This window comes from Jaculus jaculus, chromosome 13, assembly GCF_020740685.1.
Source record: "Jaculus jaculus isolate mJacJac1 chromosome 13, mJacJac1.mat.Y.cur, whole genome shotgun sequence".
Taxonomy (NCBI): Eukaryota; Metazoa; Chordata; class Mammalia; order Rodentia; family Dipodidae; genus Jaculus; species Jaculus jaculus.
Genome location: NC_059114.1, coordinates 22,349,488 through 22,376,357, shown reverse-complemented (window position 1 = coordinate 22,376,357; position 26,870 = coordinate 22,349,488). Strand labels below are relative to the sequence as shown.

The 26,870-nt window shown below is 41.5% G+C and overlaps 1 protein-coding gene and 1 non-coding gene across 2 annotated transcripts in view; both read right to left on the bottom strand.

The window, feature by feature from the left end:
• Rad9b (RAD9 checkpoint clamp component B) overlaps nucleotides 1–26,870 on the bottom strand; it is a 70,118-nt gene that overhangs the window by 6,285 nt on the left and 36,963 nt on the right. The window contains exons 7-10 of the mRNA XM_045132116.1: nucleotides 12,088–12,194; nucleotides 11,934–11,998; nucleotides 10,931–11,053; nucleotides 8,736–8,979 (exon numbers count right to left, since the gene is read on the bottom strand). Coding sequence (XP_044988051.1) covers nucleotides 8,736–8,979; nucleotides 10,931–11,053; nucleotides 11,934–11,998; nucleotides 12,088–12,194 — 539 coding nt within the window. The remainder of the gene's footprint in view (nucleotides 1–8,735; nucleotides 8,980–10,930; nucleotides 11,054–11,933; nucleotides 11,999–12,087; nucleotides 12,195–26,870) is intronic.
• Nucleotides 24,786–24,892, bottom strand: LOC123454268. The gene has a single exon (XR_006633253.1). It is a non-coding gene; the product is annotated as a U6 spliceosomal RNA (small nuclear RNA).

Here is a 26,870-nt window from a genome sequence, read left to right as displayed (position 1 = left end):
GAATTCCAGGTCAGCCTGGGCTAGAGGGAAACCCTACCTCGAAAAGAAAAAAATAAAATAGACCAATTTCTGCATTTGTGTTAACACACACGAGTACTTCCCAGATCTGTCTATGGACAGGACCTAGAAGCAATAAGATCCCAACACAAAAGAACATACCTAACATCCAGGGCTTAGTATCTACATACCAGGCTTCAGGCACAGGAGCCAGGGCTCCTGGAGAAATGGCTGAAAATGGGAAATGCAAGATAAGGCTTAGAATACCATAAGATTCCCAAGTGAGGAAATGCTGCTAGAAACATGTCAAGGGGACACAGGATCCACTTGAATCAAGAGAACAAGTCAGGCCAAATATGGGACAGTTTGAGTAACAAAATAAATAAACAGAGCATGGATTATAGCCCATAAGACAGATGTATATACAAGAGTACATAGTTATATAAATTACTGAATAGCAAATAACAGAGGAGAAGGTAAGTTATTTCTTAAAGTGGATTTTATCTAATAAATACAGAAAAACATAAAAGAAAATGAATCACTTGACAAACATCACAGTAATAACTTTCTGGTATAAAAACACCAATAAGGACTGGAGAGATAGCTCAGCGGTTAAGGTGCTTGCCTGCAAAGCCTAATGACCCACGTTCAGTTTTCCATTACTGATGTAAAGCAAGATGCACAAAGTAGCATACTCATCTGGAGTTTGTTTACAGTGGCTATATGTCCTGATGTGCCCATTCTCCCCCTCCCCTTTGTCTATCTCTCTTTCCTTTCTATGCTTGCAAATAAATTAATTAAAAAATTAAATAGTACTATCTGAAGCTGCAAATAATTTCAAAGTGTGAAATTATTTTAAAATAAAAAGTTAATGGCTGGGGAATTTGCAAAGCATTCTGACCTGAGTTTAATTTCCCAGTACCCATGTAAAACCAGACACACAAAGTGGGGCATACATCTAGAGTTCATTTGCAGTGATGAGAGGCACTGGTGTGCCTATTCTCTTTCTCTCTCAAATAAGCAAGAAATATCTTATTTGTGTATTTGCAAGCAGGGAGATACAGGCAGAGAGAGAGAGAGGGAGAGAAAGTATATGGGCACACCAGGGCCTCCAGACGCATGTGTCACTCTGTGCATCTGGCTTCCATGGGTATTGGGGAATTGAATTCAGGTCATTATGCTTGGCAGGCAAGTGCCTTAACTACTGGGCCATCTTCCCAGCCCAAAAGAAATATTTTTAAGGGAAAAAAATAGTTCTCAGCACTTGGAGGATCATTGTGTGTTTAAGCCAGACTAGAGCTATATAGTAAATTCCAGGTTAGCCTTGGCTAGAGTGAGACCCCTATAAAAAAACAAGCCAGGTGTGGTGGCACATGCCTTTAATCCCAGCCCTCAGGAGGTAGAGGTAGGAGAATCGCTGTGAGTTTGAGGCCACGCTAAGAATACAGAGTGAATTCCAGGTCAGCCTGAGCTACAGTGAGATCCTACCTCAAAAAAAAAATAAAACTAAAAATAAATAAATAAATAAATAAAATCAAACACACACACACACACAGACACACAGTTAAGCCTGCATGGTGGCATATGCCTTTAGTCCCAGCACACAGGAAGCTGAGGTAGGAGGATCTCTGTGAATTTGAGGCCAGCCTGGAACTACAAAGTAAGTTTCTGGTCAGCTTGGGCTAGAGTGAGATACTACCTCAAAAAAAAAAAAAAAAAAGAAAAGAAAAAAAAGAAAGAAAGAAAGAAAAAACGTTAAGTGAATACATAAGTAGAACTGGCCTGGCCATATGACAGTGTTATTGCCATCCCCATGGCTGGGACTTTAGTTGGATTCACAGACACAGCCAGTAGCATGCACAGCAGAGCAAACCATTACTCATGCAGAGACTCTACTGTAGAGCCTTCTACATGGCAAGCCAACCAAACAGCTGACAGAATTGCTAGGGAGGAAGCCTGTCTGCCATTGCTGAAGCAGGGTGTTTCTAGGGAGAGGTGAGGAGGAACGGGGAAGCCAATGAAGCTCGTTAAAGACCCCAAGGACAGCCCCTGATGCCATTCCAGTTCAGTCAAACCTACAGGAGCAGAAAATGGTCTAGAACAATGATAATTAACATGGAGCAATGGAGAGTAGACCATATGCCAGTTGTATGTATTAACTCAATTTTCATGATGATCCCATTGAATGGGTATGAACAATGATAATTAACATGGAGCAATGGATAGTAGACCATGTGCCACTTGTATGTATTAACTCAATTTTCATGATGATCCCATTGAATGGGTATAGTTATTATCCCTATTTTACTGATAAGGAACTGAGGCAAAGATCAGCCAGTAACTTGTCCAAGCTACACAGTTAACAAATAGCAAAAGAGAGGCTTGAAGTGCTCTGCACTCATGTGACTCAGTTTCCATAAGGTTTGGGCCACTCAGTCCCTGTGGAGGAGAACAAGGCAGGGTAAGAATGGAGGCTGCTGGTTCAGGGGGAGCATTAACAACTCATTAATGGAATTTTAGTCTTACAGGAGTTTGCTACATTAGGGCAAATAATTCCTTTTGGAAGCTGGAGAGATGGCTCAGTGATTAAAGTGCTTGCCTGAGAAGCCTAGCAATCTGGGTTTGATTCCCCAGTACCCATGTAAAGCCAGATGCACAAGGTGGCACATGCATCTGGAGTTCATTTGTAGTGGCTGGAGGCCCTGGGCCCTACCTGTCTTTCTTTGCTCTCTGTGTTTGCATGCTTTCAAGAAAAGCCTCTTCAACAAATGGTGCTGGGCCAAGTAGATATCCATGTAGAAGAATGAAACTAAATCCCTATCTCTGAACTCCAGACATGTGTGCCACCTTGTATGCACATGAAACCTTGCATGCATATGAAACCTTGCATGCTTGCATTATCTTGGGTGTCTGGCATATGTGGAATCTGAAGAGTTGAACATGGGTCCTTAGGCTTCAAAGGCAAGTGCCTTAATCACTAACCCATCTCTCCAGCCCTAGATCCCTATCTCTTACTTCATACAAAAATCAATTCATTACTTAGTAGCAGAGGCCAGTAAGTTAAAAAGGAGACATAAAGGGAAGAGAAAGGAAGGGAGGAGGGTACTTAATAGGTTGATATTGTATATATGTAAGTACAATGATTGTGATGGGGAGGTAATATGATGGAGAATGGAATTTCAAAGGGGAAAGTGTGGGGGGAGGGGGGGAATTAACATGGGATATTTTTTATAATCATGGAAAATACTAATAAAAAAAATAAACATTAAAAAAAATCAATTCGGGCTGGAGAGATGGCTTAGCGGTTAAGCGCTTGCCTGTGAAGCCTAAGGACCCAGGCTCGAGGCTCAGTTCCCCAGGTCCCACGTTAGCCAGATGCACAAGGGGGTGCACGCGTCTGGAGTTCGTTTGCAGAGGCTGGAAGCCCTGGCGCGCCCATTCTCTCTCTCTCCCTCTATCTGTCTTTCTGTGTCTGTCGCTCTCAAATAAATAAATAAAAAATTTAAAAAAAAATCAATTCATGGGATGGAGAGATGGCTTGGTGATTAAGGCGCTTGCCTGGGAAGTCTAAGGACCCAGATTTGATTCTCCAGGTCCCATGTAAACCAGATGTACAAAGTGATGCATGCCTCTGGAGTTCATCTGCAGTGGCTAGAAGTCCTGGTGTGCCCATTCTCTCTCTCTCTCATAAATAAAATTAAATCAATTCACAGGATGGAGAGGGATACTGGTCTGTTGGTTGAGTGCTTGACTACTATACATGAAGTCCTGAGTTCTATCCATAACACTTCATAAACTGGGAGTGGTTTCACAGCCCTGTAATCCCAGCACTTGGGAGGTAGAAGTAGGAAGAACAGAAGTTCAAAGTCATCCTAAGGTATATAGCAAGTATATAGCATGTAAGACCTGAAACTCTGAAACTAACAGGGGAAAACACTTCAAGTTACAGACATAGGCAGGGACTATTTCTTGTTACTTTAAAAGTTAAAAATAAAGAAACAGCCAGGCGTGGTGGTGGATGCCTTTAATCCCAGTACTTGGGAGGCAGAGGTAGGAGGATCACCGTGAGTTTGAGGCCACCCTGAGATTCCATAGTGAATTCCAGGTCAGCCTGGGTTAGAGTGAGAACCTACCTCGGGAAAAAAAAAAAAAGACAACATTTTTTTAGAGAAAGCACACATGAGAGAAAGAGAGAAAGGGAGAGAGAACTGGTGCACCAGGGCCTCAGCCACTGTAATCAAACTCTAGATGCTTCCGGCACCTAGTGGGCATGTGTGACCTTGTGCTTGCTCCATCTTTGTGCATCTGGCTTGCATGGGATCTAGAGGGAGAGCAAACATGGGTCTTTAGGCTTTGTAGGCAAGCACCTTAACTGCTATGCCATTTCTCCAGCCCACTTTTAAATTTTTTTTATTTTTATTTACTTATTTGAGAGAGAGAGAGAGAGAGAGTGTATGTGTGTGTGTGAGAGAGAGAGAGAGAGAGAGGGAGAGAATGAGCACACCAGAACCTCCAGGCACTGCAAATGAACTCTAGATGCATGTGCCACCATGTGCATCTGGCTTGTGTCAGTCCTGGAGAATTTAACCTGGGTTCTTTGGCTTTGCAGACAAGCACCTTAACTGCTAAGCCATCTCTCCAGCTGTCTCTCTCTCTCTCTCTCTCTTTTTTTTTTGTAGAGGTAGGGTCTCACTCTAGCCCAGGCTGACCTGGAATTCACTATGTAGTCTCAAGCTGGCCTCAAACTCATGGCAATCCTCCTACCTCTGCCTCCTGAGTGTGCTGGGATTAAAGGCATACATCACCATGCCCAGCTCTTTTTTTCTTACTTTAAAAAAATATTTATTTATTTGAGATATTTATAATAGCTGGGAGATGGAACCAGCCTAGATGTCCCTCAACAGATGAGTGGATAATGAAGATGTGACACATTTATACAATGGAGTTCTACTCCGTGGTAAAGAAAAATGAAGTTATGAAATTTGCAAAAAAATGGATGGACCTGGAAAGGATTATACTAAGTGAGGTAACCCAGGCCCAGAAAGCCAAGCGCCACATATTCTCTCTCATATGTGGATCCTAGCTACAGATTATTGGGCTTCTGTGTGAGAAGAAAAATGGTAGCAGAGGCCAGTTAAAAAGTTAAAAAGGAGACATAAAGGGAAGAAAAAGGGAGGAGGCTACTGAATAGGTTGATATTGTATATATGTAAGTACAATGATTGAGATGGGGAGGTAATATGATAGAGAATGGAATTTCAAAGGGGAAAGTGGGGGGGGGGAGAAGGGAGAGAATTACCATGGGATTTTTTTTATAATCATGGAAAATGCTAATAAAAATTAAAAAAAAAGAAAGAATGGAAAAAAATATTTATTTATTTGAGATAGAGAGAAAGACAGAAGCAGAGAGAAAGAGAATGGGCACATCAGGATCTCTAGCCACTGTGAGCAAACTCCAGACACATGTACCACCATGTTCATCTGGCTTTACATGGGTACTGGGAAATTGAACCTGGGTCCTTTGGCTTTGCAGGCAAGCTCCTTAACCACTAAGCCATTCCTCCAGCCCCCTTCTTTTTACTTTAAAAATGTTTTATTTATTTACTTGTTTGAGAGTGAGAGAGAGAAAGAGGCAGATAGAGCAAAAGAGATAAAAATGGGCACACCAAGCCGGGTGTGGTGGCGCACACCTTTAATCCCAGCACTCGGGAGGAAGAGGTAGGAGGATCGCTGAGAGTTCGAGGCCACCCTGAGACTACATAGTGAATTCCAGGTCAGCCTGAGCCAGAGTGAGACCCTAACTCGAAAAACCAAAAAAAAAAAAAAAAAAAAGGGCACACCAGGGTCTCCCCCCACTACAAACAACCTCCAGACACATGTGCCATTTTGTGCATCTGGCTTTGCATGGGTACTGGGGAATTGAACCTGGGTTGTTAGGCTTTGCAGGCAAGTGCCTTTAACCACTGAGCCATCTCTCCAGCCCAGCAAGAACTCTCTGCAAAGGACTCCAATCACTTAGGAAATAATACTAAGAAATGATAAATGGTAATGCATGAAATTAATGCATTGCTTCTGCACAACAAAGGAAACAATTGCGTACAAAGAACCTATGGAATGGGAGAAAAACCTTTGTTAGTTATATATCTGACCAAGATTAGTATCTAGCATATATAAAGAATTATAAGATGGGCTACCCTGAGACTACATAGTGAATTCCAGGTCAGCCTGGGCTAGAGTGAGATACTACCTTGAAAAAACAATGAAACAAACAAAAAATAAACTAAACTAAAAATAAACCAGGTATGGTGGAACACACTTGTAATTCCAGCACTTGAGAGACGAGGTAGGAGGATCAGAAGTTCAAAGACATCATCAGTGTGGTGGTGAATGTAAATGTCCCCCATAGCCTCAGGTCTCCCCCGCCCCCCAGGTAGGGTTTCACTCTAGCTCAGGCTGACCTAGAATTCACTATGTAGTCTCAGGCAGGACTCAGACTTAGAGTGATCCTCTTACCTCTGCTGCCCAAGTGCTAGAATTAAAGGTGTGCGCCATCATGCCTGTTTGCTTCAGATGTTTTTGATTAAGCTTCCTTCTTAGTCTCCAGCATGCAGAGCACTGCTGTGGGAAGTGTGTCACTGGGGGCAGATCTTGGGTCCAACCTGTCATTGTTTGGAGTCAGCTCTGCTGGCTGGTGCTAGCTGTTGTCTGTCTGCTATGGATAGATGATGAAGTGTTCCAGCTTCCTCCACCATGATGAAGCTTCCCCTGGAATCTTTAAGTCTGAAATAAACCCTTTCCTACCATAAATTGTTTGTCCCAGCAAAAAGAAGGTAACTACAACACTTGGCTACATAGTGAGTTCAAGGCCAGCCTAGACTACATGAGACCCTATCTAAAAAGTACTGAGGATAATTAAACTAAAAACAGAACTATCATATGACTCAGCTATACTACTTCTGAGTAGGAATGGGTATATACACAAATGACTGGTAAGTCAACATACCACAGAGATATCTGCATATCCTCATTTGTTGCAGCACTATTTTTTTTCAAGGTAGGGTCTTGCTCTAGCCCAGGCTGACCTGGACTTCACTATGGAGTCTCAGGGTGGCCTCCAACTCACAATGATCCTCCCACCTCTGACTCCAGAGTGCTGGGATTAAAGGCGGGCACTACTGCCCCTGGCTTGTAGCACTAATTGTAATAGCCAAGTTCTAGAGTCAGCCAAGGTGACCATCAACAAATGATGGATAAAGAAACTGGCAGGCAGAAATGGAGGCTCATGCCTTTAACCCCAGCACTTGGAAAGCAGAGGTAGAAGGATTGCCGTGAGTTCAAAGCTACCCTGAGACTACATAATGAATTCCAGGTCAGCCTGGGCTAGAGGGAGACCCTACCTCCAAAAACAAAACAAAACAAACAAATAAACAACTGTGACATATTACACAATGGAGTTTTGTTGTTGTTGTTTCTTTGAGGTAGGGTCTCACTAGCTCAGGCTGACCTGGAATTCACTATGTAGTCTCAAACTGGCCTCAAACTCACAATAATCCTCCTTCCTCTGCCTCTCAAGTGCTGGGATTAATAGCATGTACCACCATGCCTGGCTCACAATGGAGTTTTATTCAACCAGAAAGAAGAATGAAATTATGCAACTTACTAGAAAATAAATTCAACTAGAGGTCATTACATTAAGCAAAATAAGCAATAATGAATGTTTTCTCTTATTTGTGGACCCTAGAATTTATAGAGACATATAATACCGTATATATGTACACACACACATGACATGAAAGCTAAGTCTGGGGAAAGGAGGAGCACTAGCAGGATGCTAGGGGAGTGAATGTGATCAGAGCATACAATATACTTAAAGAGATTGTCTTCACGAAACCCAGCACACTATGCAAAGAATATATATGCCAGAAATAAATGTTTAAAAAATAAGGAGCCCTGGGAACAACTGAGTGGCAAAGTGCGTATGCTTAGAACCTAGAAGCCCTAAGTTCCATTATCAGTAGCAAAAGAAAAAAGAAAGAGCCTGGTATGGTGGTGCACACCTTTAATCCCAGCACTCGGGAGGCAGAGGTAGGAAGATTGCTGTGAGTTTGAGGCCACCCTGAGATTACATAGTGAATTCCAGGTCAGGCTAGGCTAGAGTGAGAAGATACCTTGAAAAACTGAAGATAAAAAGAGAGAGAGAGAGAGAAAAGAAGACAGGCATGGTGGCACACGACTTTAATCTTGAAGAATTGCTGTGAATTTGAGGCCAGCCTGGAACTAGAGTGAGTTGCAAGGTCAGCCTGAGCTAGAGTAAGACCCTACCTTGAAAAAAAAAGAAAGAAGAAAGAAAGAAAGAATAAAAGAAAAAGAAAGAAAGAGAAAAAGAAAAGAAAGAAATCTGGGTATGGTGGCACACACCTTTAATCCCAGCACTTGGGAGGCAGAGGTAGGGGGATCACCATGAGTTCAAGGCCACCCTGAGACTACATAGTGAATTCCAGGTTAGCCTGAGCTAGAGTAGACCCTACCTCTACCAAAAAAAGAGAGAGAGAGATTGAGAGCTGGAGAGATGGCTTAGAAGTTAAGGTGCTTGCCTGCAAAGCCAAAGAACAACAATTAAAAAAAGCCATGGGAATGTCAGGAAAGTGGGGTAAGAGGGGGGCATGGCAGGAAAACAGCAAAAAGACAATGAGGATGAGAATTACACTGAACCTTGGCCACAGCACACTTTTCTCTTACCTTCCTGAACTGTGAGCAGCCTGGCCCTTCCTCTGTGCTGACAATGCTTCCTGGCACCTCACAGATATTGTCTCTGTTGGCACTAGCTCTCTTGGTCACATAGCTGTCACAGTTCTTCAGTGCAAAGTCGCTGGCAGAAGGCTCCTTAGGAAACAGCCTCTTGCGTGCTGTTCTCGAGATACTCTCCGGGACCTGGCTGGCTCTACCTTCACCAGCCTTTGCGCTTGACCCTGTTGGATCTGACCTGTTGTATTAAGAGGGATTAGATGAAGGCGCTATTTACACTAATGGAGCAGTGTGAGATGATAATGATAGTTCTGCGTTAGGAAATTTACTCATAACACAGGACTACTTGCTGAAGATTTGTATGTGTGACCATTTATTCCTTGACAGATTTGAATCTTTCAGTAAAGTAATCAATCCACTGTTCATCAGATATGTAAAGTGGTGCCAGGGTCAAATGAGGGAAAAAAATGTTGTCATATTAGACATGTATAACATCAACTTTTAGGAGGCTACGTTTTCAAGTCATAATGCTTGATACTGGAATATGCCCATAATACATGTTTTATGGGGGAACAGGTACAATATATATGTATGTTACATCCCAATCTTCCTTGTTTTTAAAACATAGTTTACTTTTAATTATTAAAGCCCACAGAAAATCTACATTCTATTTCATAATATGCATGCAGTCCTTTTGATGTTAATAACATGAATTGGGCATCCTTTCTTTCTTTCTTTCTTTCTTTCTTTCTTTCTTTCTTTCTTTCTTTCTTTCTTTCTTTATTTTTGAGACAAGATTTCACTTTAGCCTAGCATTACCTAGACTCACTGTATAATCCCAGACTGGCTTCGAACTCACATCTTCTCTAAAAGATAACTATATGTAAGCCAGGCATGGTGGTGCATGCCTTTAATCCCAACATCCAGGAGGTAGGGATAAGAGGACTGCTGTGAGTTCAAGGCCAGCCTGTGACTACATAGTGAATTCCAGGTCAGCCTGGGCTGCACATTAAAAAACAAAAACAAGCCAACATGGTGGCACACGCCTTTAATCCCAGCACTCAGGAGGCAGAGGTAGGAGGATCACCGTGAGTTTGAGGCCACCCTGAGACTCCATAGTGAATTCTAGGTCAGACTGGGATAGAGTGAAACACTACCTCGGGGGGGAAAAAAAAAGGCCAGATGGCTTCATGGATAAAGCACTTGCTTGCAAAGCCAAAGGACCCAGATTTGATTCCCCAGGACTCATATAAGCCAGATGTTCAAGGTGGCACATGCACCTAGAGTTCATTTTCAGCAGTTAGAGGTCCAGGTAGCCCTATTTTCTCTCTCCTAAATAAATAAATAAAAAATATATATTTTTAAAGAACAAGTGGATGGCACCCGAAGAATGATACTTGAGGTTGTCCTCTGGCCTCCTCCACATGCATATGTACAGGTATGCATGTACCGAACATGTGCACCTGGACATACACAAGCATGTACATGTGCTCACACATACACACGAGACTAAGCATTAAAAAAGGAAAAGAATCCCTATACCTGAGAAACGGTTCTAGGTAGTAAATACAGACTTTCCTATGAAACTGAACACTGTATTGCTCTTTTTTTTTTTTTTTTTTTTGTCAAGGTAGGGTCTCACTCATAGTGCAGGCTGACCTGGAATTCACTATGTAGTCTCAGGTTGGCCTCCAGTCACTGTGATCCTCCTACCTCTGCCTCCCAAGTGCTGGGATTAAAGGCGTGCACCACCATGCTTGGATCTTTTTTTTTTTTTAAGACAGTAGCCAAAGCCTGCCTCCATCTCCCAAATATTGAGATTACAGGTGTGGCCACTAGGCTATCCTGTATCACTCTTAAAATTCAACTGAGCTGGCCTGGGTGTGGTGGCACATGCCTTTAATCCAAGCACTTGGGAGGCAGAGGTAGGAGGATCACTGTGAGTTCGAGGCCACCCTGAGACTACATAGTGAATTACAGGTCAGCCTGGACTACAGTGAGACCCTACCTTGAAAAATAACAACAACAAAATACCACTGAGGTGGATGTGGTGGCTCATGCCTATAATCCCAGCACTTGACCTCATATAGCTCTTCCAGATTCAATCAACATTTCTGATTTAATGTTTGTGAAATTGTCAATTGTTTCCTGAGTTGTTTCAGAATAACAATGTTGAAATACATCCTTACCTTTCCTGGACCTGGGAAAGACATGGTGACTGTGGTGAAGACGCTCCACTGGAGTGATCAGCTAACGTAGCCAAGATAAAGTTAGCTTCCAGTAGCATATCGTTGACACTTAAAACAACCGGTCTAAAGAGACAACAGTAGCACTCATGTTCAGATGGACATCAAAAACACATCAGAAAATATGACTACATTCTAGAATAAAAAGCAACAATACAAAGTCGGGCGTGGTGCTGCATGCCTTTAATCCCAGTACTTGGGAGGCAGAGGTAGAAGGATTGCAATGAGTTTGAGACCAGCCTGAGACTACATAATGAATTACAGGTCAGCCTGGGCTAGAGAGAAACCCTGCCTTGAAAAACCAAAAAAAGTAAATAATACAAAGCTTGGCATGGTAGTGCACACCCATGATCACATTTGGAGGCTGAGGTAAGAGAAATCACCATGATTTCAAGGATAGCCTGGGATACTTTCTGAATTCCTGGTCAGCCTGGACCAGGATGAGACCCTGCCTAAAAAGGGGGGGCTAGAGGGATGGCTTAGCGGTTAGGACATTTGCCTGCAAAGCCAAAGGACTCAGGTTTGATTCCCCAGAACTCATGTTAGCCAGATGCACAAGGAGGCACACACGTCTGGAGTTCGTTTTCAGTGGCAGGAGGCCCTGGCGCACCCATTCTGTCTCTCTCTCTTTCTCTGCCAAATAAATGAATAAAAATAAAATATTTAAAAAAAATAAAAATTGAAATGTACTGGGGATATGACTCAGCAGTTAAAGGCACTTGCCTGCAAAGCCAAACACACAAAGTGGTACATATGCCTATAGTTTGTTTGTAGTGACAGGAGGCCCTTACATACACATTCTCTCTGTGTTTTTCTCTCTCTCTGGTTACAAATTATATGTGTGTGTGTATAATTTAGCTTAATAAATGTTGCTTCTGAGGTATGTATGAATCAATTTCACCATGATGCAAAAGAAAAGAAACTCAAGAAAGTTCTCAAGACATACTTCCCAGGAAAGTCAAACTGGATGGCTATAGGAACACGAAGAGCTTCTGAAAATGTCAGTATTCCCTGAAAGCAGAAGAAAAATAAAGGTGAAGTCTTCATTTAAAAAAAAATATGCCAGTAACAATTTAAATTGAACACAAATGTTTTCTTACCTTTAGTTCTTTGAAGCAAAATGTTATTTCAGTATCAAATCCAACCTGAAAGAATTCAAACTCTTCTGGACCAAAAAACATCTCACTGTACACAGAACTGGTCAAATCTGTTTGATAGTATAGGAAAATAAAGAATAAAACTGATCCTAGAAGCATTTTGTTTCATTTAAATGCAAAAATATAAGCATAAGTTGGGGCTGGGAGATCAGTTGGGCTCAGCAGGTAAGAGAACTTACCACTCAAGCATGAGAGCCTGAGAGGGCCTGAGTTTGATCCCCTCACCCACATAAAAGCTGGGCATTGCCATGCGTCCCATTACTCCAGTTCTATGGGGAACAGAAACAGGAGAATCATTGGGCTCACTGATCAACCAGTCTGACCAAAATGGCTGTTCTGAGTTCAGAGAGAAACTCTATCTCAAGGAAATAACAAAGAAGAGTGACACAGGAGGAGACCCAACCTTCTCCTCTGGCTTCTGCATGTGTGTGCATAGGGCATTCACATCTGTACACACATCTGCGCACACCACAACACTACACTCACATACAAACATATGAAACAACCTCTGATAAACAGACCTTAGGCCACTCAGCCATCTTGACATTCTCAAGGGGCCATAGGAGATTAAAGACTAGCACAGAGCATTCATTATAAGAATGAGGCTGTGGTCCCAGTAAGGCATCTGGTGTTTGCTCTCACCCTGAGGTCAAGATACCTGATATTTGGTATCTGCTTCATACCTGGTGCTAACTGCAAAAATTCTGCTTTTATAATCATGCTTGCTTATTCTTGCTAAAGACAATTTTGGAGGGGGTGTCTGGGTTTTTTTTCAGATCATTGTTAAGGACTATGGTTTTTGCCTTTAAAAGCTCACTGTAAAAGTAAGACAGGGCTGCTTTCCTCCTTGCTGTGAGGAGACAGTTGCCAGCTGTCTTAATAAAGACTCTCCTTTTTTCTAATTATTTAATTTTTTATTGACAACTTCCATAATTATAAACAACATCACATGATGATTCTCTACCCCCATTTTCCCCTTTGAAACTCCACTCTATCCTATCCCCTCTCCCTCTCAACCAGTCTCTCTTTAATTTTGATGTCATAATCTTTCCTTCCCATTATGATGGTCTTGTGTAGGTAGTGTCAGGCACTGTGAGGTCATGGGTATCCAGGCCATTTTGTGTCTGGAAAACATATTGTAAGGAGTCATATCCTTCCTTGCTCTTACATTCTTTCTGCCACCTCTTCCACAAGGGACCCTGAGCCTTGGAAGGTGTGATAGAGATGTTTCAGTGCTGAACACTCCTCTGTCATTTCTTCTTAGCACCATGGTGCCTTCTGAGTCATCCCAAGGTCACTGCCATCTGGAAAGAGAAGCATCTCTAACCAAAAGTGAGAGTAGCATTTAACATATGGGTATGAACATTAAAAGAAGTGCTTACTGGGCAGGTTGGTAAGCATAGTATATACATTTAGCCAGACACCAGCAGACGTTACACCCCTAGGGCTCATAGCTACCCCTGTTGTAGGTTTTCGGTATCAGGGATGTATTGCCTCTCATGGAGCAGGCTTCCAGTCAAATTACAGGGCAACTGGTTTTCCCCATAACAGATGTGCCACTATTGCACCTGTTGGTTCATTTGGCCTTGCTGGCCAAATTTAAGGCTTGAACTGTCCATTGTTGAGTATCTTTACCGGTGATTTCTCTCTCTCCCATTGAACTACATGCAGTATAGCTTTTTCCAGCTTTCTGTTATCTGGTCTACATGGAGGAGGTTTTCAGCTCATCTCCAGCAGGATTTCTCAGTGACTTTGCAGCTTAAGTATATGCAGTCTTCAGCAATAGGGTCTTACCATCTATTCCTGTTGGGAAACCAACAGCCTTGACAATTGCCTGTAATGTTTTGGGGACATCAGGGACCTCCCTGGCCAATAACTCACTGGAAGGTATCCCATCCTTGGCACTGAAAATTTTCTAGTAACAATGTATGGCTCCTGAGTGCTCCATTGTCCAAAACAGTAGGTTTCCATATGACTTATTTATATCCTCTTAGATTTTGATTAGCCCTCCCTCCATCTTTCCTTTACTCAGTTTCTTCCCCTGATCTCACTTAGGCTTTTTCACCCCCATTAATCTGTTCTTCTACTTACATATATCTATAATACCATCCTATTAGTACCCCTCCCTCCCTTTCTATTCCCTTTATATCTCCTTTTCTAGCTTACTGGCCTCTGCTACTGAGTTTTCTTTCTACTCACATAGAAGTCCAATCATTTGTAGCTAGGATCCACATATGAGAGAGAACATGTGACACTTGGCTTTCTGGGCTTGGGTTACCTCACTAATATAATCCTTTCCAGATCCATCCATTTTCCTGAAAATTTCATAACTTCACTTTTCTTTACCACTGAGTAGAACACCATTGTGTAAATGTGCCACATCTTCATTATCTACTAGAGCTGAAGGACATCTAGGCTGGTTCCATTTCCTAGCTATTGTGAATAGAACAGCAATAAACATGGTTGACCAAGTATCTCTAAGGCAGTGGGATGAGTCCTCAGAATATATGCCTAGGAGTGGTATAGCTGGGTCATATGGTAGATCTATTTTTAGCTGTCAGAGAAACCTCCACATTGATTGCCACAATGGCTGGACCAGATTGCATTCCCATGAATAGTGTAGAAGGGTTTCTCTTTTTCTGCATCCTCACCGGCATTTATGGTCATTTGTTTTCATGATGGTAGCCAATCTGACAGGACTGAGATATAATCTCAACATAGTTTTAATCTGCATTTCCTTGATAACTAGGGACGTAGAACATTTTTTAGATGTTTATATGCCATCTGCATTTCCTCTTTTGAGAATTCTCTGTTTAGTTCCATAGCCCATATTTTAATTGGGTTGTTTGATTTCTTATTATTTAATTTTTTGAGTACTTCATATATCCTAGATATTAATCCTCTGTCAGATGTATAGCTGGCAAAGATTTTCTCCTATTCTGTAGGCTACCTCTTTGCTCTATTTACAGTGTTCTTTGCTGTACAAAAGCTTTGTAATTTCAGGAGGTCCCAACAGTTAATGTGTGGTTTTATTTCCTGAGCAACTGAGGTTATATTCAGAAAGTCTTTGCCAAGACCAATATGTTGAAGGATTTCCCCTAATTTTTCCCCTATCAGTTTCAGAGTTTCAGGTCTGATATTAAAGTCTTTGATCCATTTGAAGTTAATTCTTTTTTTTTTTTCATTTGAAGTTAATTCTTATGCATGGAGAGAAAGAAGGATCTATTTTCATCCTTCTACAGATAAATATCCAGTTTTCCCAGCACCATTTGCCAAAGAGGCTATCATTTTGTCAATGAGTATTTTAGGCATTTTTGTTGAAGATCATGTGGCTATAGCTTCCCAGACTACATCTGGGTCCTCCATTCTGTTCCATTGATCTACATGTCTGTTTTTGTGTGAGATTTTTTTCTAGTGCTTTTTATTTCATTGACTGTGTTCTTCATTGCTAGTATTTCTGACTGGTTTTTCTTTATTATTTCTATTACCTTATTTATGTCTTGTATTGACCTCCAAATTTCATTAAATTGGTTTCCTGTGATTTCTTTGATTTCCTCTTTGATTTCTTTGAACATATTTATAATCATTCTTTTGAAATCTTTCTCAGGAATTTCCTTTAAATCATTCTCACTGGGGGTCATTTCTGATGCATTAATACTTTTTTGTTGGATTTATATTATCATGATTTTTTTTCTTGTATTATAATGTAGAGATTTTTATATCTTGGATTAATTTAATGCTTGGTTTTTCTAACTATCTTCAGTATTATTAGATGTATCAATCAATCTGATGTTATATATCTTTATGGTAGGAGCTTAAAGTGCTAGGTGTGGCTCTAGAAACTCAGAGTAACCACAAGTGTGACCCTAGGTGTTTGGTTTGCCTGCTATGAGAGTATTAAACTAGGATGAGTGGAATAAAATACAGGCAAATTCTAAAATTTAACTAAACAATGTACACATTCAATGGAAAAAAAGCACAGAGTATTTATGCAAGAGTAGGTATTATGACAAATTAATCCTCTATCAAAGTCACAGTCCCTAAGGGTGTGTGTTGCCCCACACCCTTAATTCTGTCAATTGGGAGGCTCAGATTTCTGGTCTGTAGAGGGATCCAAGTCAGCTTGTGGCTGAGTGAGACTCTCCTCCAATGAATGATAGAAGAGGAAACAAAGGCACTATAAATCATGAAGCAACAAATGACAAGCCCAAAATGTAGCTTAAGAATGGCAAATCTTGGGCTGGAGAGATGGCTTAGCGGTTAAGCGCTTGCCTGTGAAGCCTAAGGACCCCGGTTCGAGGCTTGGTTCCCCAGGTCCCACATTAGCCAGATGCACAAGGGGGCGCACGCGTCTGGAGTTCGTTTGCAGAGGCTGGAAGCCCTGGCGTGCCCATTCTCTCTCTCTCCCTCTCTCTGTCTTTCTCTCTATGTCTGTCACTCGCAAATAAATAAATAAAAAATGAACAAAAAAAATTTAAAAAAAAAAAAAAGAATGGCAAATCTAGCCGGGCATGGTGGCGCATGCCTTTAATCCCAGCACTCGGGAGGCAGAGGTAGGAGGATTGCCATGAGTTCAAGGCTACCCTGAGATGACAGAGTTAATTCCAGGTCAGCCTGGACCAGAGTGAGACCCTACCTCGAAAAACAAACAAACAAACAAACAAAGAATGGCAAATCTGAGCATCCATCAGATTTAACATATAATTTACCCTGACATGGAAGGTGCAATTATCACTTCCGATTTAAGCCTAGATACCAGGCTTATTTGGCTGGTGCTGACCTGGTGTAATCCCAGTTACCTTTTGGGATGGCTTTGGTCTCAGCTATGCTGTTCAACTACTTGGGTTCCTCTTTGTTGTGCTGTGGGCTCAAGTATGCTAGCTGTGTTGGTAGGCCACTGCTCTGATCACCTGTGCCAGGTGCTATGTAGATGAGCTCCCTTACCCAGGTCTCTGGTGCTTGCTGGAGTTTACACTGGTCGTGGGGAGACGGGAGGCTATGGGTGGTGGCTGAAGTTCTCCTGCTGGTCCTCGCAATCCTCTCCCTCACAAGCTACTTCTTTGGTCCCTGCCTTCCCATTTTTTGAGTTTGCAAGGAGCAAATAATTGCTTTTGTACAGCAAAGAACACTGTAAATAGAGCAAAGAGGTAGCCTACAGAATAGGAGAAAATCTTTTCCTGTGGCTCAGGATGATCCTGGAGGCTGTAGCCATGCAGACCTGGTGTCGCCACTGCTGGAGCTGCTTCTGCCTGCTTCTGTTGTCTCTAGAAGCTCTAGATCTCTCCTACTTCTCTGCTGTGGTTGATAATTTATTATACACCTTTCCTTTTTAGTAGAAGAGTGTATTTTGCTGTTTTTTTTTTTGTTTGTTTGTTTTTTTTTTTGGCTTCTTCTCCCCTAAGCTGCTTTGGCATGGTTCCTACACTGCCATCTTAATTGGAAGTCAAGACTCTCTTTTTAAAATTTTATTCAGGGGCTAGAGATATGCTTAGCAGTTAAGGTGTTTGCCTGAAAAGCCAAAGGATCCCAGTTTGATTCTCTAGGACCCATGTAAGCCAGATGCACAAGAGGGTGCATGTGTCGAGTTCATGTGCAGTGGCTGGATGCTCTGGGGTGCCCATTTGCTCTCTGTCTGTGTCTCACTTTCTCTTTCCCTCCCTTTCTCTCTCTCTCTTAAATAAATAAAATATGTTTAATTTTTTTAATTATTTATTTATTTATTTGAGAATGACAGACACAGAGAGAAAGACAGATAGAGGGAGAGAGAGAGAGAATGGGCGCGCCAGGGCCTCCAACCTCTGCAAACGAACTCCAGACGCATGTGCCCCCTTGTGCATCTGGCTAACGTGGGACCTGGGGAACCGAGCCTCGAACCGGGGTCCTCAGGCTTCACAGGCAAGCGGTTAACCGCTAAGCCATCTCTCCAGCCCAATATGTTTAATTTTTATTTGGGTGGTCTTCTGTTCATTTATGGTTTGGGACTTTCTATATTTGGAGGCCCTAGCAAGATATAGTCTCACTAAACTAACCCCCGAATCCAGTCTCAGAGTCTTAATTTCTTGGACTGTACTCTGACTGCAGGTTGGAGACCCTTGGGGGTGGCCACTGACAGGCATTCCTTAGCCCCAGGGACATTCTCCATGTGCCAGCAGAAAGGAGTAACAGTCAGAAGACATCAACACTGTGAGCAGAGAGTCATCTGGTCTGAAAATTTTCAGAGGTAAGGGGATTCAGTGGAAGGCTGGACACAGCAATACCTCCCAAATCCCAGGCAGTGGTGACACATCGCTCTGACCCCTGGTCTGTTTCAGTTCTGTGTGGCCATGTGTCCTTGTCTTTCTGTTTAGTGTTTGTTTTGTACTTTCATGCTTAACATTTTTGGATCCTCTTAGGAAACCAGCTGCAGAATCAAAACCCCACCATGGGACAAACAAACTCCACATCTAGCACATCTAGCCCATTGCAACAAGTCCTTACCAACTTTTCATTCTTCCAATATGTAGGCATCTGACTTAGGTGCCATGTGAGATGCCTTTTCTTTGAGGAGCTTCTATGAATTATACTGGCCATCCTTTCATGTGGAATGGGCACCAGAGGGAAACTATGACCTCCCAACTGCGTAACAAGTTGAACAGATCATCCTTGGGCATCCTAGACACCCTGACCATCTTGGGGGAAATTGGAAATTAAAAACTGGAATTGTGACTAGCCAAGTTTTGGTTTGGAAAATCCTCAATGTGAGGTCTGAAAATTACTGGAAAGGTTTTGTTTTTGTCTCCAGAGTTGTAAATAGAATAGGAATTTAAAATGGGAATGCATAGCTTCTGAATGAATGAATGAATTGTTATGGGGAGATGGTTGTCTGAAGTCTGTATGAAAAGCGCACTTGAAATGAATGTGTGTGTATGAGTATATGTGTGGCTCACAACCCTAAGGCTGCATGCTTAGGAAAGCTTGCCTTTGTGTCAGTTCTGTAGCACCAACACAGTAGTAAGTAGTAAATTTATTGTGGAGGATGTCCTCCACCAAGCACACTATCCTAGACTGCATGGCCCAACTTTTATTGTTGAATATCCCCCAGTAGGAACACTGAAAGTAATTAAGATCATAGGCAGGGAAAAATGCAAGATTCTCCTACTCTTAAAAAGTTGTAAAATGACAGGATCAAAAAATTGCCTTGTAGCCCTAAGGAAGTCCAAAACTCTCCCTGAAATTTAGAAGAAAAAAAAAAAAAAAGCTGGGGGCTGGAGGGATGGCTTAGCGGTTAAGATGTTTGCCTGCAATGCCAAAGGACCCAGGCTTGATTCCCCAGGACCCACATTAGCCAGATGCACAAAGGGGCACACGCATCTGGAGTTTGTTTGCAGTGGCTGGAGGCCCTGGCATTCCCATTCTCTCTCACTCCCTCTTTTTCTGTCAAATAAATAAATAAATAAAAATAAAATGGGCTGGAGAGATGGCTTATCGGTTAAGTGCTTGCCTGTGAAGCCTAAGGACCCTGGTTTGAGGCTCAGTTCCCCAGGTCCCACGTTAGCCAGATGCACAAGGGGGCGCAAGTGCCTGGAGTTCGTTTGCAGAGGCTAGAAGCCCTGGCGTGCCCATTCTCTCTCTCCCTCTATCTTTCTCTCTGTGTCTGTCGCTCTCAAATAAATAAATAAATTTTTTTAAAAAAATAAAATAAAATATTTTTTTTAAAAAGCTGGGCATGGTGGCACATGCCTTTAATCCCAGCACTCAGGAGGAAGAGGTAGGAGGATCACCATGAGTTTGAGGCCACCCTGAGGCTACATAGTTAATTCCACGTCAGCCTGGGTCAGAGTGAGACCCTACCTTGAAAAAAAAAAGTTTGAGGAGTGCTCAGCACTGCTATATCTCTATCACACCTTCCCAGGCTCAGGGTTCATTGTGGAAGAGGTGGCGGAAAGAATGTAAGAGCCCAATGAAGGGTAGAAGTCCTTACAACATGATCCTCCAGACATAAAATGGCCTGGATATCCATGACCTCGCAGTGCCTGACACATCCTACACAAGACCATCATAACAGAAGGAAAAGATCATGACATCAAAATAAAAGTGAGTTTGATTGAGAGGGGGAGAGGATATGATGGAGAGTGGAATTTCAAAGGGGAAAGTGGGGGGAGGGAAGTAATTACCATGGGATATTGTTTACAATCATGGAAGTTGTTAATAAAAATAAATAAATTTAGCTGGGCGTGCTGGCACACACCTTTAATCCCAGCACTCGGGAGGCAGAGGTAGGAGGATCACCATGAGTTCAAGGCCACCCTGAGAATACAGAGTGAATTCCAGGTCAGCCTGGGCTAGAGTGAGACCCTACCTTGAAAATCCAAAATAATAATAATAATAATAAATAAATAAATAAATTTTTTAAAGTTTGATGAAAATCATTGTTACAGAGTGATTATATAGATTGTAAGGTAAAAGTATGTGGATGAAGGTATGAGTAAACTTAAACAGAAAGTTAAGGACAAAGTTGATTAACTAAGCCTTAGAGTACTTGATCAGATTACAGACTCGAGACATAAAATGACTATTAGCCTAGGGCTTACATCAGACTAACATAGGACAGTCCTGGCTGGTAGCAGTTGCTATGGTATTCAGATTGTAAACTTAAAACTTTAACTCGCCGGGCATGGTGGCACACGCCTTTAATCCCAGCACTTGGGAGGCAGAGGTAGGAGGATCGCCATGAGTTCAAGGCCACCCTGAGACGAAGAGTTAATTCCAGGTCAGCCTGGACCAGAGTGAGACCCTACCTCAAAAAACCAAAAAAAAAAAAAAAAAAAAACCAACCCAAAAAACAAAAAACACTTTAACTCTGTCTCAAAAAGGGCAGGGGTGTCGATGAAGATACGGCTTAGTGGTTAAGGCACTTGCTTGCAAAGCATAAGGACCCAGGTTTGATTCCCCAGTACCCACACAAGCCAGATATACAAGGTGGCACATGTATCTGGAGTTCGTTTGTAGTGAATGGAGGCCCTGGCATGCCCATTCTTTCTCTCTCAAATAAATAAGTAAATAAATACATAAACTTTAACTTGTTGATGTTAATCTGGTCATGATAATGGTTGTGAAAGACTGACTTTAGAGTACTCAACCAAGTTAGCTATGTTCCTCTATTTGTCAACCTTCTTTTTTTTTTTTTTTTTTTTTTGGTTTTTTGAGGTAGGGTCTCACTCTGGCTCAGGCTGACCTGGAATTCACTATGGAGTCTCAGGGTGGCCTCGAACTCATGGCAATCCTCCTACCTCTGCCTCCTGAGTGCTGGGATTAAAGGTGTGCGCCACCACGCCCGGCTTCTATTTGTCAACCTTTTAACTAAATCTTAAGGTTAAAATTGGCTCATTAATATTTAACTCTCTCCTAAGGTTATCATAGCTAAAACCCTGCCTCAAAAAAAAAAAAAAAAGGAAAAAAAAGCTCACAGAGGAATTATTTACTCTCTTTTCCCATTTTATAAGGCAAATAGACCACATTTGGAAACACTGAAGAGCATTTATCTGTCATATACTTGGAAACCATTTCCTTCATGGTGTACAGTAAAAGAAAATTCTAAACAAAGTTATGTTGTGATTTAAGATGTAATTCCTCAGTTCCTCCAACAATCAGTCTTAATATTTCAGATTTAACTTATGTCATTACTGAGCAAGTTTACCAAAGTGCCACAGGCAGAATTACAGAGTTGATTAAGGTTTGAGTAGTTATAGATTGTGTCATGAAATTTTGTGTATGTTTGGATTCACTATAGTTCTATTAAATTGATTTGGAAGAGACTGAAAATATTTCTCTCTGGCTCAGCAGTTAAAGGTGCTTGTTTGCTAAGCCAGCCGCACACAGTGGAGCATACATGTGGAGACTGTTTGAAGTGGCACATGACCCTGACATCCATGAGACTTGTTTCCTTTTTCATTAGATCATGGCAGTTTAGTCCAGTTCCTCTATTCTTTGGGTGTGTTAGATATAGCTGAATTAATTTCAGAAACTGACTTATAGATTGGATGGACATCTTAGGTTTTTTTTTTTTTTCTTTGAGGTAGGGTTTCACTCTAGTCCAGGCTGACCTGGAACTCACTATGTCATCTAAGGGTGACCTTAAACTCATGGCGATCCTTCTACCTCTGTCTCCCAAGTGTTATTTAGCTTTTAAAAGTGCTAAATATCCTCATAAAAAATATATGAAAATATTGTATAAAGGTATCCTGATTCTGATGAGCTTTAAAAATTGTAAAGATTTTCATGTCTTTATATTTAAGCCAAAAATGTTACTACATAAGAAATATTTCTTGTTTATTTTGAATTCTTTTAGTAGAACTTTTGTTCATAGTTTGCTCTTTGTAGCCTCATGTGCCTTAAATATGTGAACACTACTTTTTCTCAATATCAGATTTTTCCAGATATTGTAATATTGTAATTTGGTTTATACAAAGTCCATGATGTTTGGCTATCTAAAGTTTTTCTTTTCTTTTTTTTTCTCTTGAAAAAAGTTAAAGGGTTGGGTAATTTTTATTTACTTTTATTTTCAAGGTAGGGGGTCTCACTATAGCCCAGGCTGACCTGGAACTCACTCTGTAGTTCCAGGCTGGCCTTGAACTCAGTGTGATCCTACCTCTGCCTCCCAAGTGCTGGGATTAAAGGCATGCACCACCACACCTTGCTAAAACCCTGCAACTTTAAGATGGCTCTTGTCTTGTTCATGGTTGTTTTGCTGGATGGTTATCACTGAGGTTATAATCTAAGTCTTATAAAAATTTACATAGCCATTGTGACTTTGTTCTTAGGAAAACTGAGGAAGCTCCCATGTCTTAGGGAAATCTACTATATACAAACAATTTTAATATATGGTTTGTCTAAGCTTCACATCTTTTTTTTTTTTTTTTTTTTTTAGCCCAGGCTAACTTGGAATTCACTATGTAGTCTCAGGGGCCTTGAACTTTCAGCAATCCTCCTACCTCTGCTTCCCAAGTGCTAGGATTAAAGGAGTGTGCCACCATGCCCAGCTAAGCTTCATATATTTTAACAGTCATAAATAAATATGCTCTATGTTATACTATAAAATGGTTAAAGGCACTTATTCTCCAGTCCCAGAGCCATTATCAACCTCCAAAATACATAGTTAGAGGCTGAAGGGATGTCTTTGCGGTTAAGGCATTTGCCTGCAAAGCCAAGGACCCAGATTCAATTTGCCAGGACACATGTTAGCCAGATGCACAAGATGGTGCATGTGTCTGGAGTTCGTTTGCATGCCCATTCTCTCTCTCTCTCCCTCTTTCTCTGTCAAATAAATAAATAAATAAACTATATCGTTAATTTTGGCAGCCTGCATGGTTTTAATCACCCAGTAAGTAAATAGAACTAACCGGGCATGGTGGCACACACCTTTAATCTCAGCACTCAGGAGGCAGAGGTAGGAGGATCACTGTGAGTTTGAGGCCACCCCTGAGACTCCATAGTGAATTCCAGGTTAGCCTGGGCTAGAGTGAAACCCTACCCTGAAAAAAAAAAAAAGTATATGCACACACAAAAATTTTTAATTTTTTAAATTTATTTTAATTTTTTAATTTTTTGTTTGTTTGTTTTTTTCGAGGTAGGGTCTCACTCTAGCTCAGGCTGACCTGGAATTCACTATGTAGTCTTAGGGTGGCCTCGAACTCACGGCGATCCTCCTACCTCTGCCTCCTGAGTGCTAGGATTAAAGGCATTTGCCACCATTCTTGGCTAAAATATTTCATTATAAACAAAGACTCTGACTAATAGGCTCCCCTCTCTGATGCTGGCTTACAATACCAAACTCTAACATTAACTCATGCCTTCTGCCTCTGCCTGTCCCTGATTACTCAGCACTGTTGCCTTTGAATAAAAATTCCAAAAATTGTCCTCACTGGTTATGCTTACCTGATAGTTATTGATTTGTATTAGTCCAATCTCTCCTTGATATGTCTTTTTTTTTTCAAAATTTTTATTAACAACTTCCATGATTATAAAAAATACTCCATGGTAATACCCTCCCTCACAATGTTATTTTAAAATACAACAAAACAGCTCTGTGTGATGGCCCAGGTCTCTCAAATTCACAGCAATCCTCCTACCTCAGCCTCCTGATGCTGGGACTCAGGCTACAGACATGCACCACACTCAGCTTTTTTTTTTTCTTAATGTGGGTTCTGGGGATCAAATCTCAAGTATTCAGGCTTGCATGACAAGCACTTCATCCACTGAGCCATCTTCCTAGTCCTTCTTTTTTTTTTTTAATTTTTATTAACATTTTCCATGATTATAAAATATATCCCATGGTAATTCCCTCCCTCTCCACCCCCACACTTTCCCATTTGAAATTCCATTCTCCATCATATTACCTCCCCATTACAATCATTGTAATTACATATATACAATATCAACCTATTAAGTATCCTCCTCCCTTCCTTTCTCTACCCTTTATGTCTCCTTTTTAACTTACTGGCCTCTGCTACTAAGTATTTTCATTCTCACGCAGAAGCCCAGTCATCTGTAGCTAGGATCCACATATGAGAGAGAACATGTGGCGCTTGACTTTCTGGGTCTGGGTTACCTCACTTAGTATAATACTTTCCAGGTCCATCCATTTTTCTGCATGTCTTTTTTTAAAAAATATGGAACACTTTATGAATTTGCATGTCATCCTTGCACAGGAGCCATGCTAATCTTCTCTGTTTCGTTCCAATTTTAGTACATGTGCTGCCAAAGAGAGCACATCCTTGATATGTCTTATTAAAGGAGGAATATCACTAAGGACAGATCTCAGGCCCCCATCCTAACATGTAAAAGCAATTTAGAAATCTAGCTCTTTGTACTTGCTGATGTGGGTGCTACTGGTTGTTCTATGGTGTCTCTTTGCTCAAATTTATAGAGGCAAGCGAGATTCTCCTGCTATTGATGATGCACCCTTAAAATGTGTAAAACAAGGGGAGCCACATACCCTCATGGAATTGGCCCATACCCCTCAGCCATGGGGTATAGATTCATCACACTGGAGTCAAGAGGACACTGTCTTCAGCTGATTGTAGCAGCTAACAGATTACCAGGAATCCAGAGGATCCCCTTCAAGTCAAGCTCTGGAAGACAGAGCTTGGAGGCAAGGAGACTACAGCATTGCTCTAGTCACTCCAGAAGCTGACTGGTGTATACCTGGCAGAAGCTTGAGAAATTCAACATTAGATACTTTTTAAAATCATAAGCATGATGTCCACCAGTCCTACTGGTGTTTGCTGTGTTTGGTTGGGAAAGGAGGAGGAAGGAAGAGGAGGGAAGTGTAATGGAAAAGCTGAAAGCTGGACTGATGCACTAAGTCACTGTCAGAGTTAACTTCTGAGGGGCTGAACTTTTCTGTCAGTAGCTGAAGGAATCCCAAAGACAGAACTGTTTAAGGGGAACCCAGAGGGATAATAAGAGAAAAGGACAATTTGGACTAAAATAGAATAAAACAGAGCTATGGTTAGGGCAACCCAACTACATGATTTATATGCATATTGGTTCATAAGTATGTTTTGAAAAATTGTTTTGAATCATATAGACTGTACTTCTGTAAACCAGCTGCTCATTTGCTTGTATGAAAATTTGTTCTCTTGGTCACCTTGGCTCACTACTCTGATTACTGCCATCTCCAGATCCATAATTCTGTTACTTTTAGGATTCATGATAGATCCCTGCATTTTAAATGCTCTAATCAAGTTTATCCAACAGAGAATTTAATGGTTCTCAGGATCAAGTATGAGGCTATGGTAACTGATAAGTCTAAGATTTGACTCAGATACATTCAGGGGAATGAAACAACCTCTGATAAACAGACCTAAGAGAAGCCATCTTAGGCCACTCAATCATCTTGACATTCTCAAGAAGCCATAGGAAATTAAAGATTAGCACAGACCATTAATTACAAGAATGATGATGTGTTCCCAGTAAGGCATCTGGTGTTTGCTCTCACCCTGGGGTCAAGATGACCTGATATTTGGTATCTGCTTCATACCTGGTGCTAACTGCAAAAATTCTGCTTTTGTAATCATGCTTGCTCATCTTGCTAAAGACAATTACAGGGGGGGGGTGTCTGCAGAGTTTTCAGATCATTGTTAAGGAATATGGTTTTTGCCTTTAAAAACTCAATGTAAAAGTAGGACTGGGCTGCTGTCCTCCTTGCTGTGAGGGAACAGTCATCGGCTTAATGAAGACTCTCCCTTTTAATTTTTTTTTTGTTTTATTTTTCAAGGTAGGGTCTCTCTTTATCCCAGGCTAACCTGGAATTCACTATGCAGTTTCAGGGTGGCCTCGAACTCATGGCAATTCTCCTACCTCTGTCTCCCAAGTGCTGGGATTAAAGGCATGCACTACCACACCCGGCTTTCCTTTTTAATTTTTATTCTGGTGGTTTTCTGTTCATTTCTGGTCTGGGACTTGGTACACACATACACACATGTATATTCCTTCATTGAGAGGTAGACTATAAGTCTATGTCCTCTTGGATCTGAGTGGGCTCTGTGTTGGTAAAGTGATCTGTGCCAGTTTCTGGGCCCAGACCATAAGAGACTTATAGTCTCCACTTCCAACCCAGGGTTGATGGAGTGGTCACCACAGGACAGCATTCTGGTTAGAGCCTGGTGGAGTTCCCAGCCTCTGCTGTGTATATCCACCATCTTCCCCATCTTTGGGTGGCCCAGCTACTCTCTAACCATGGCTGC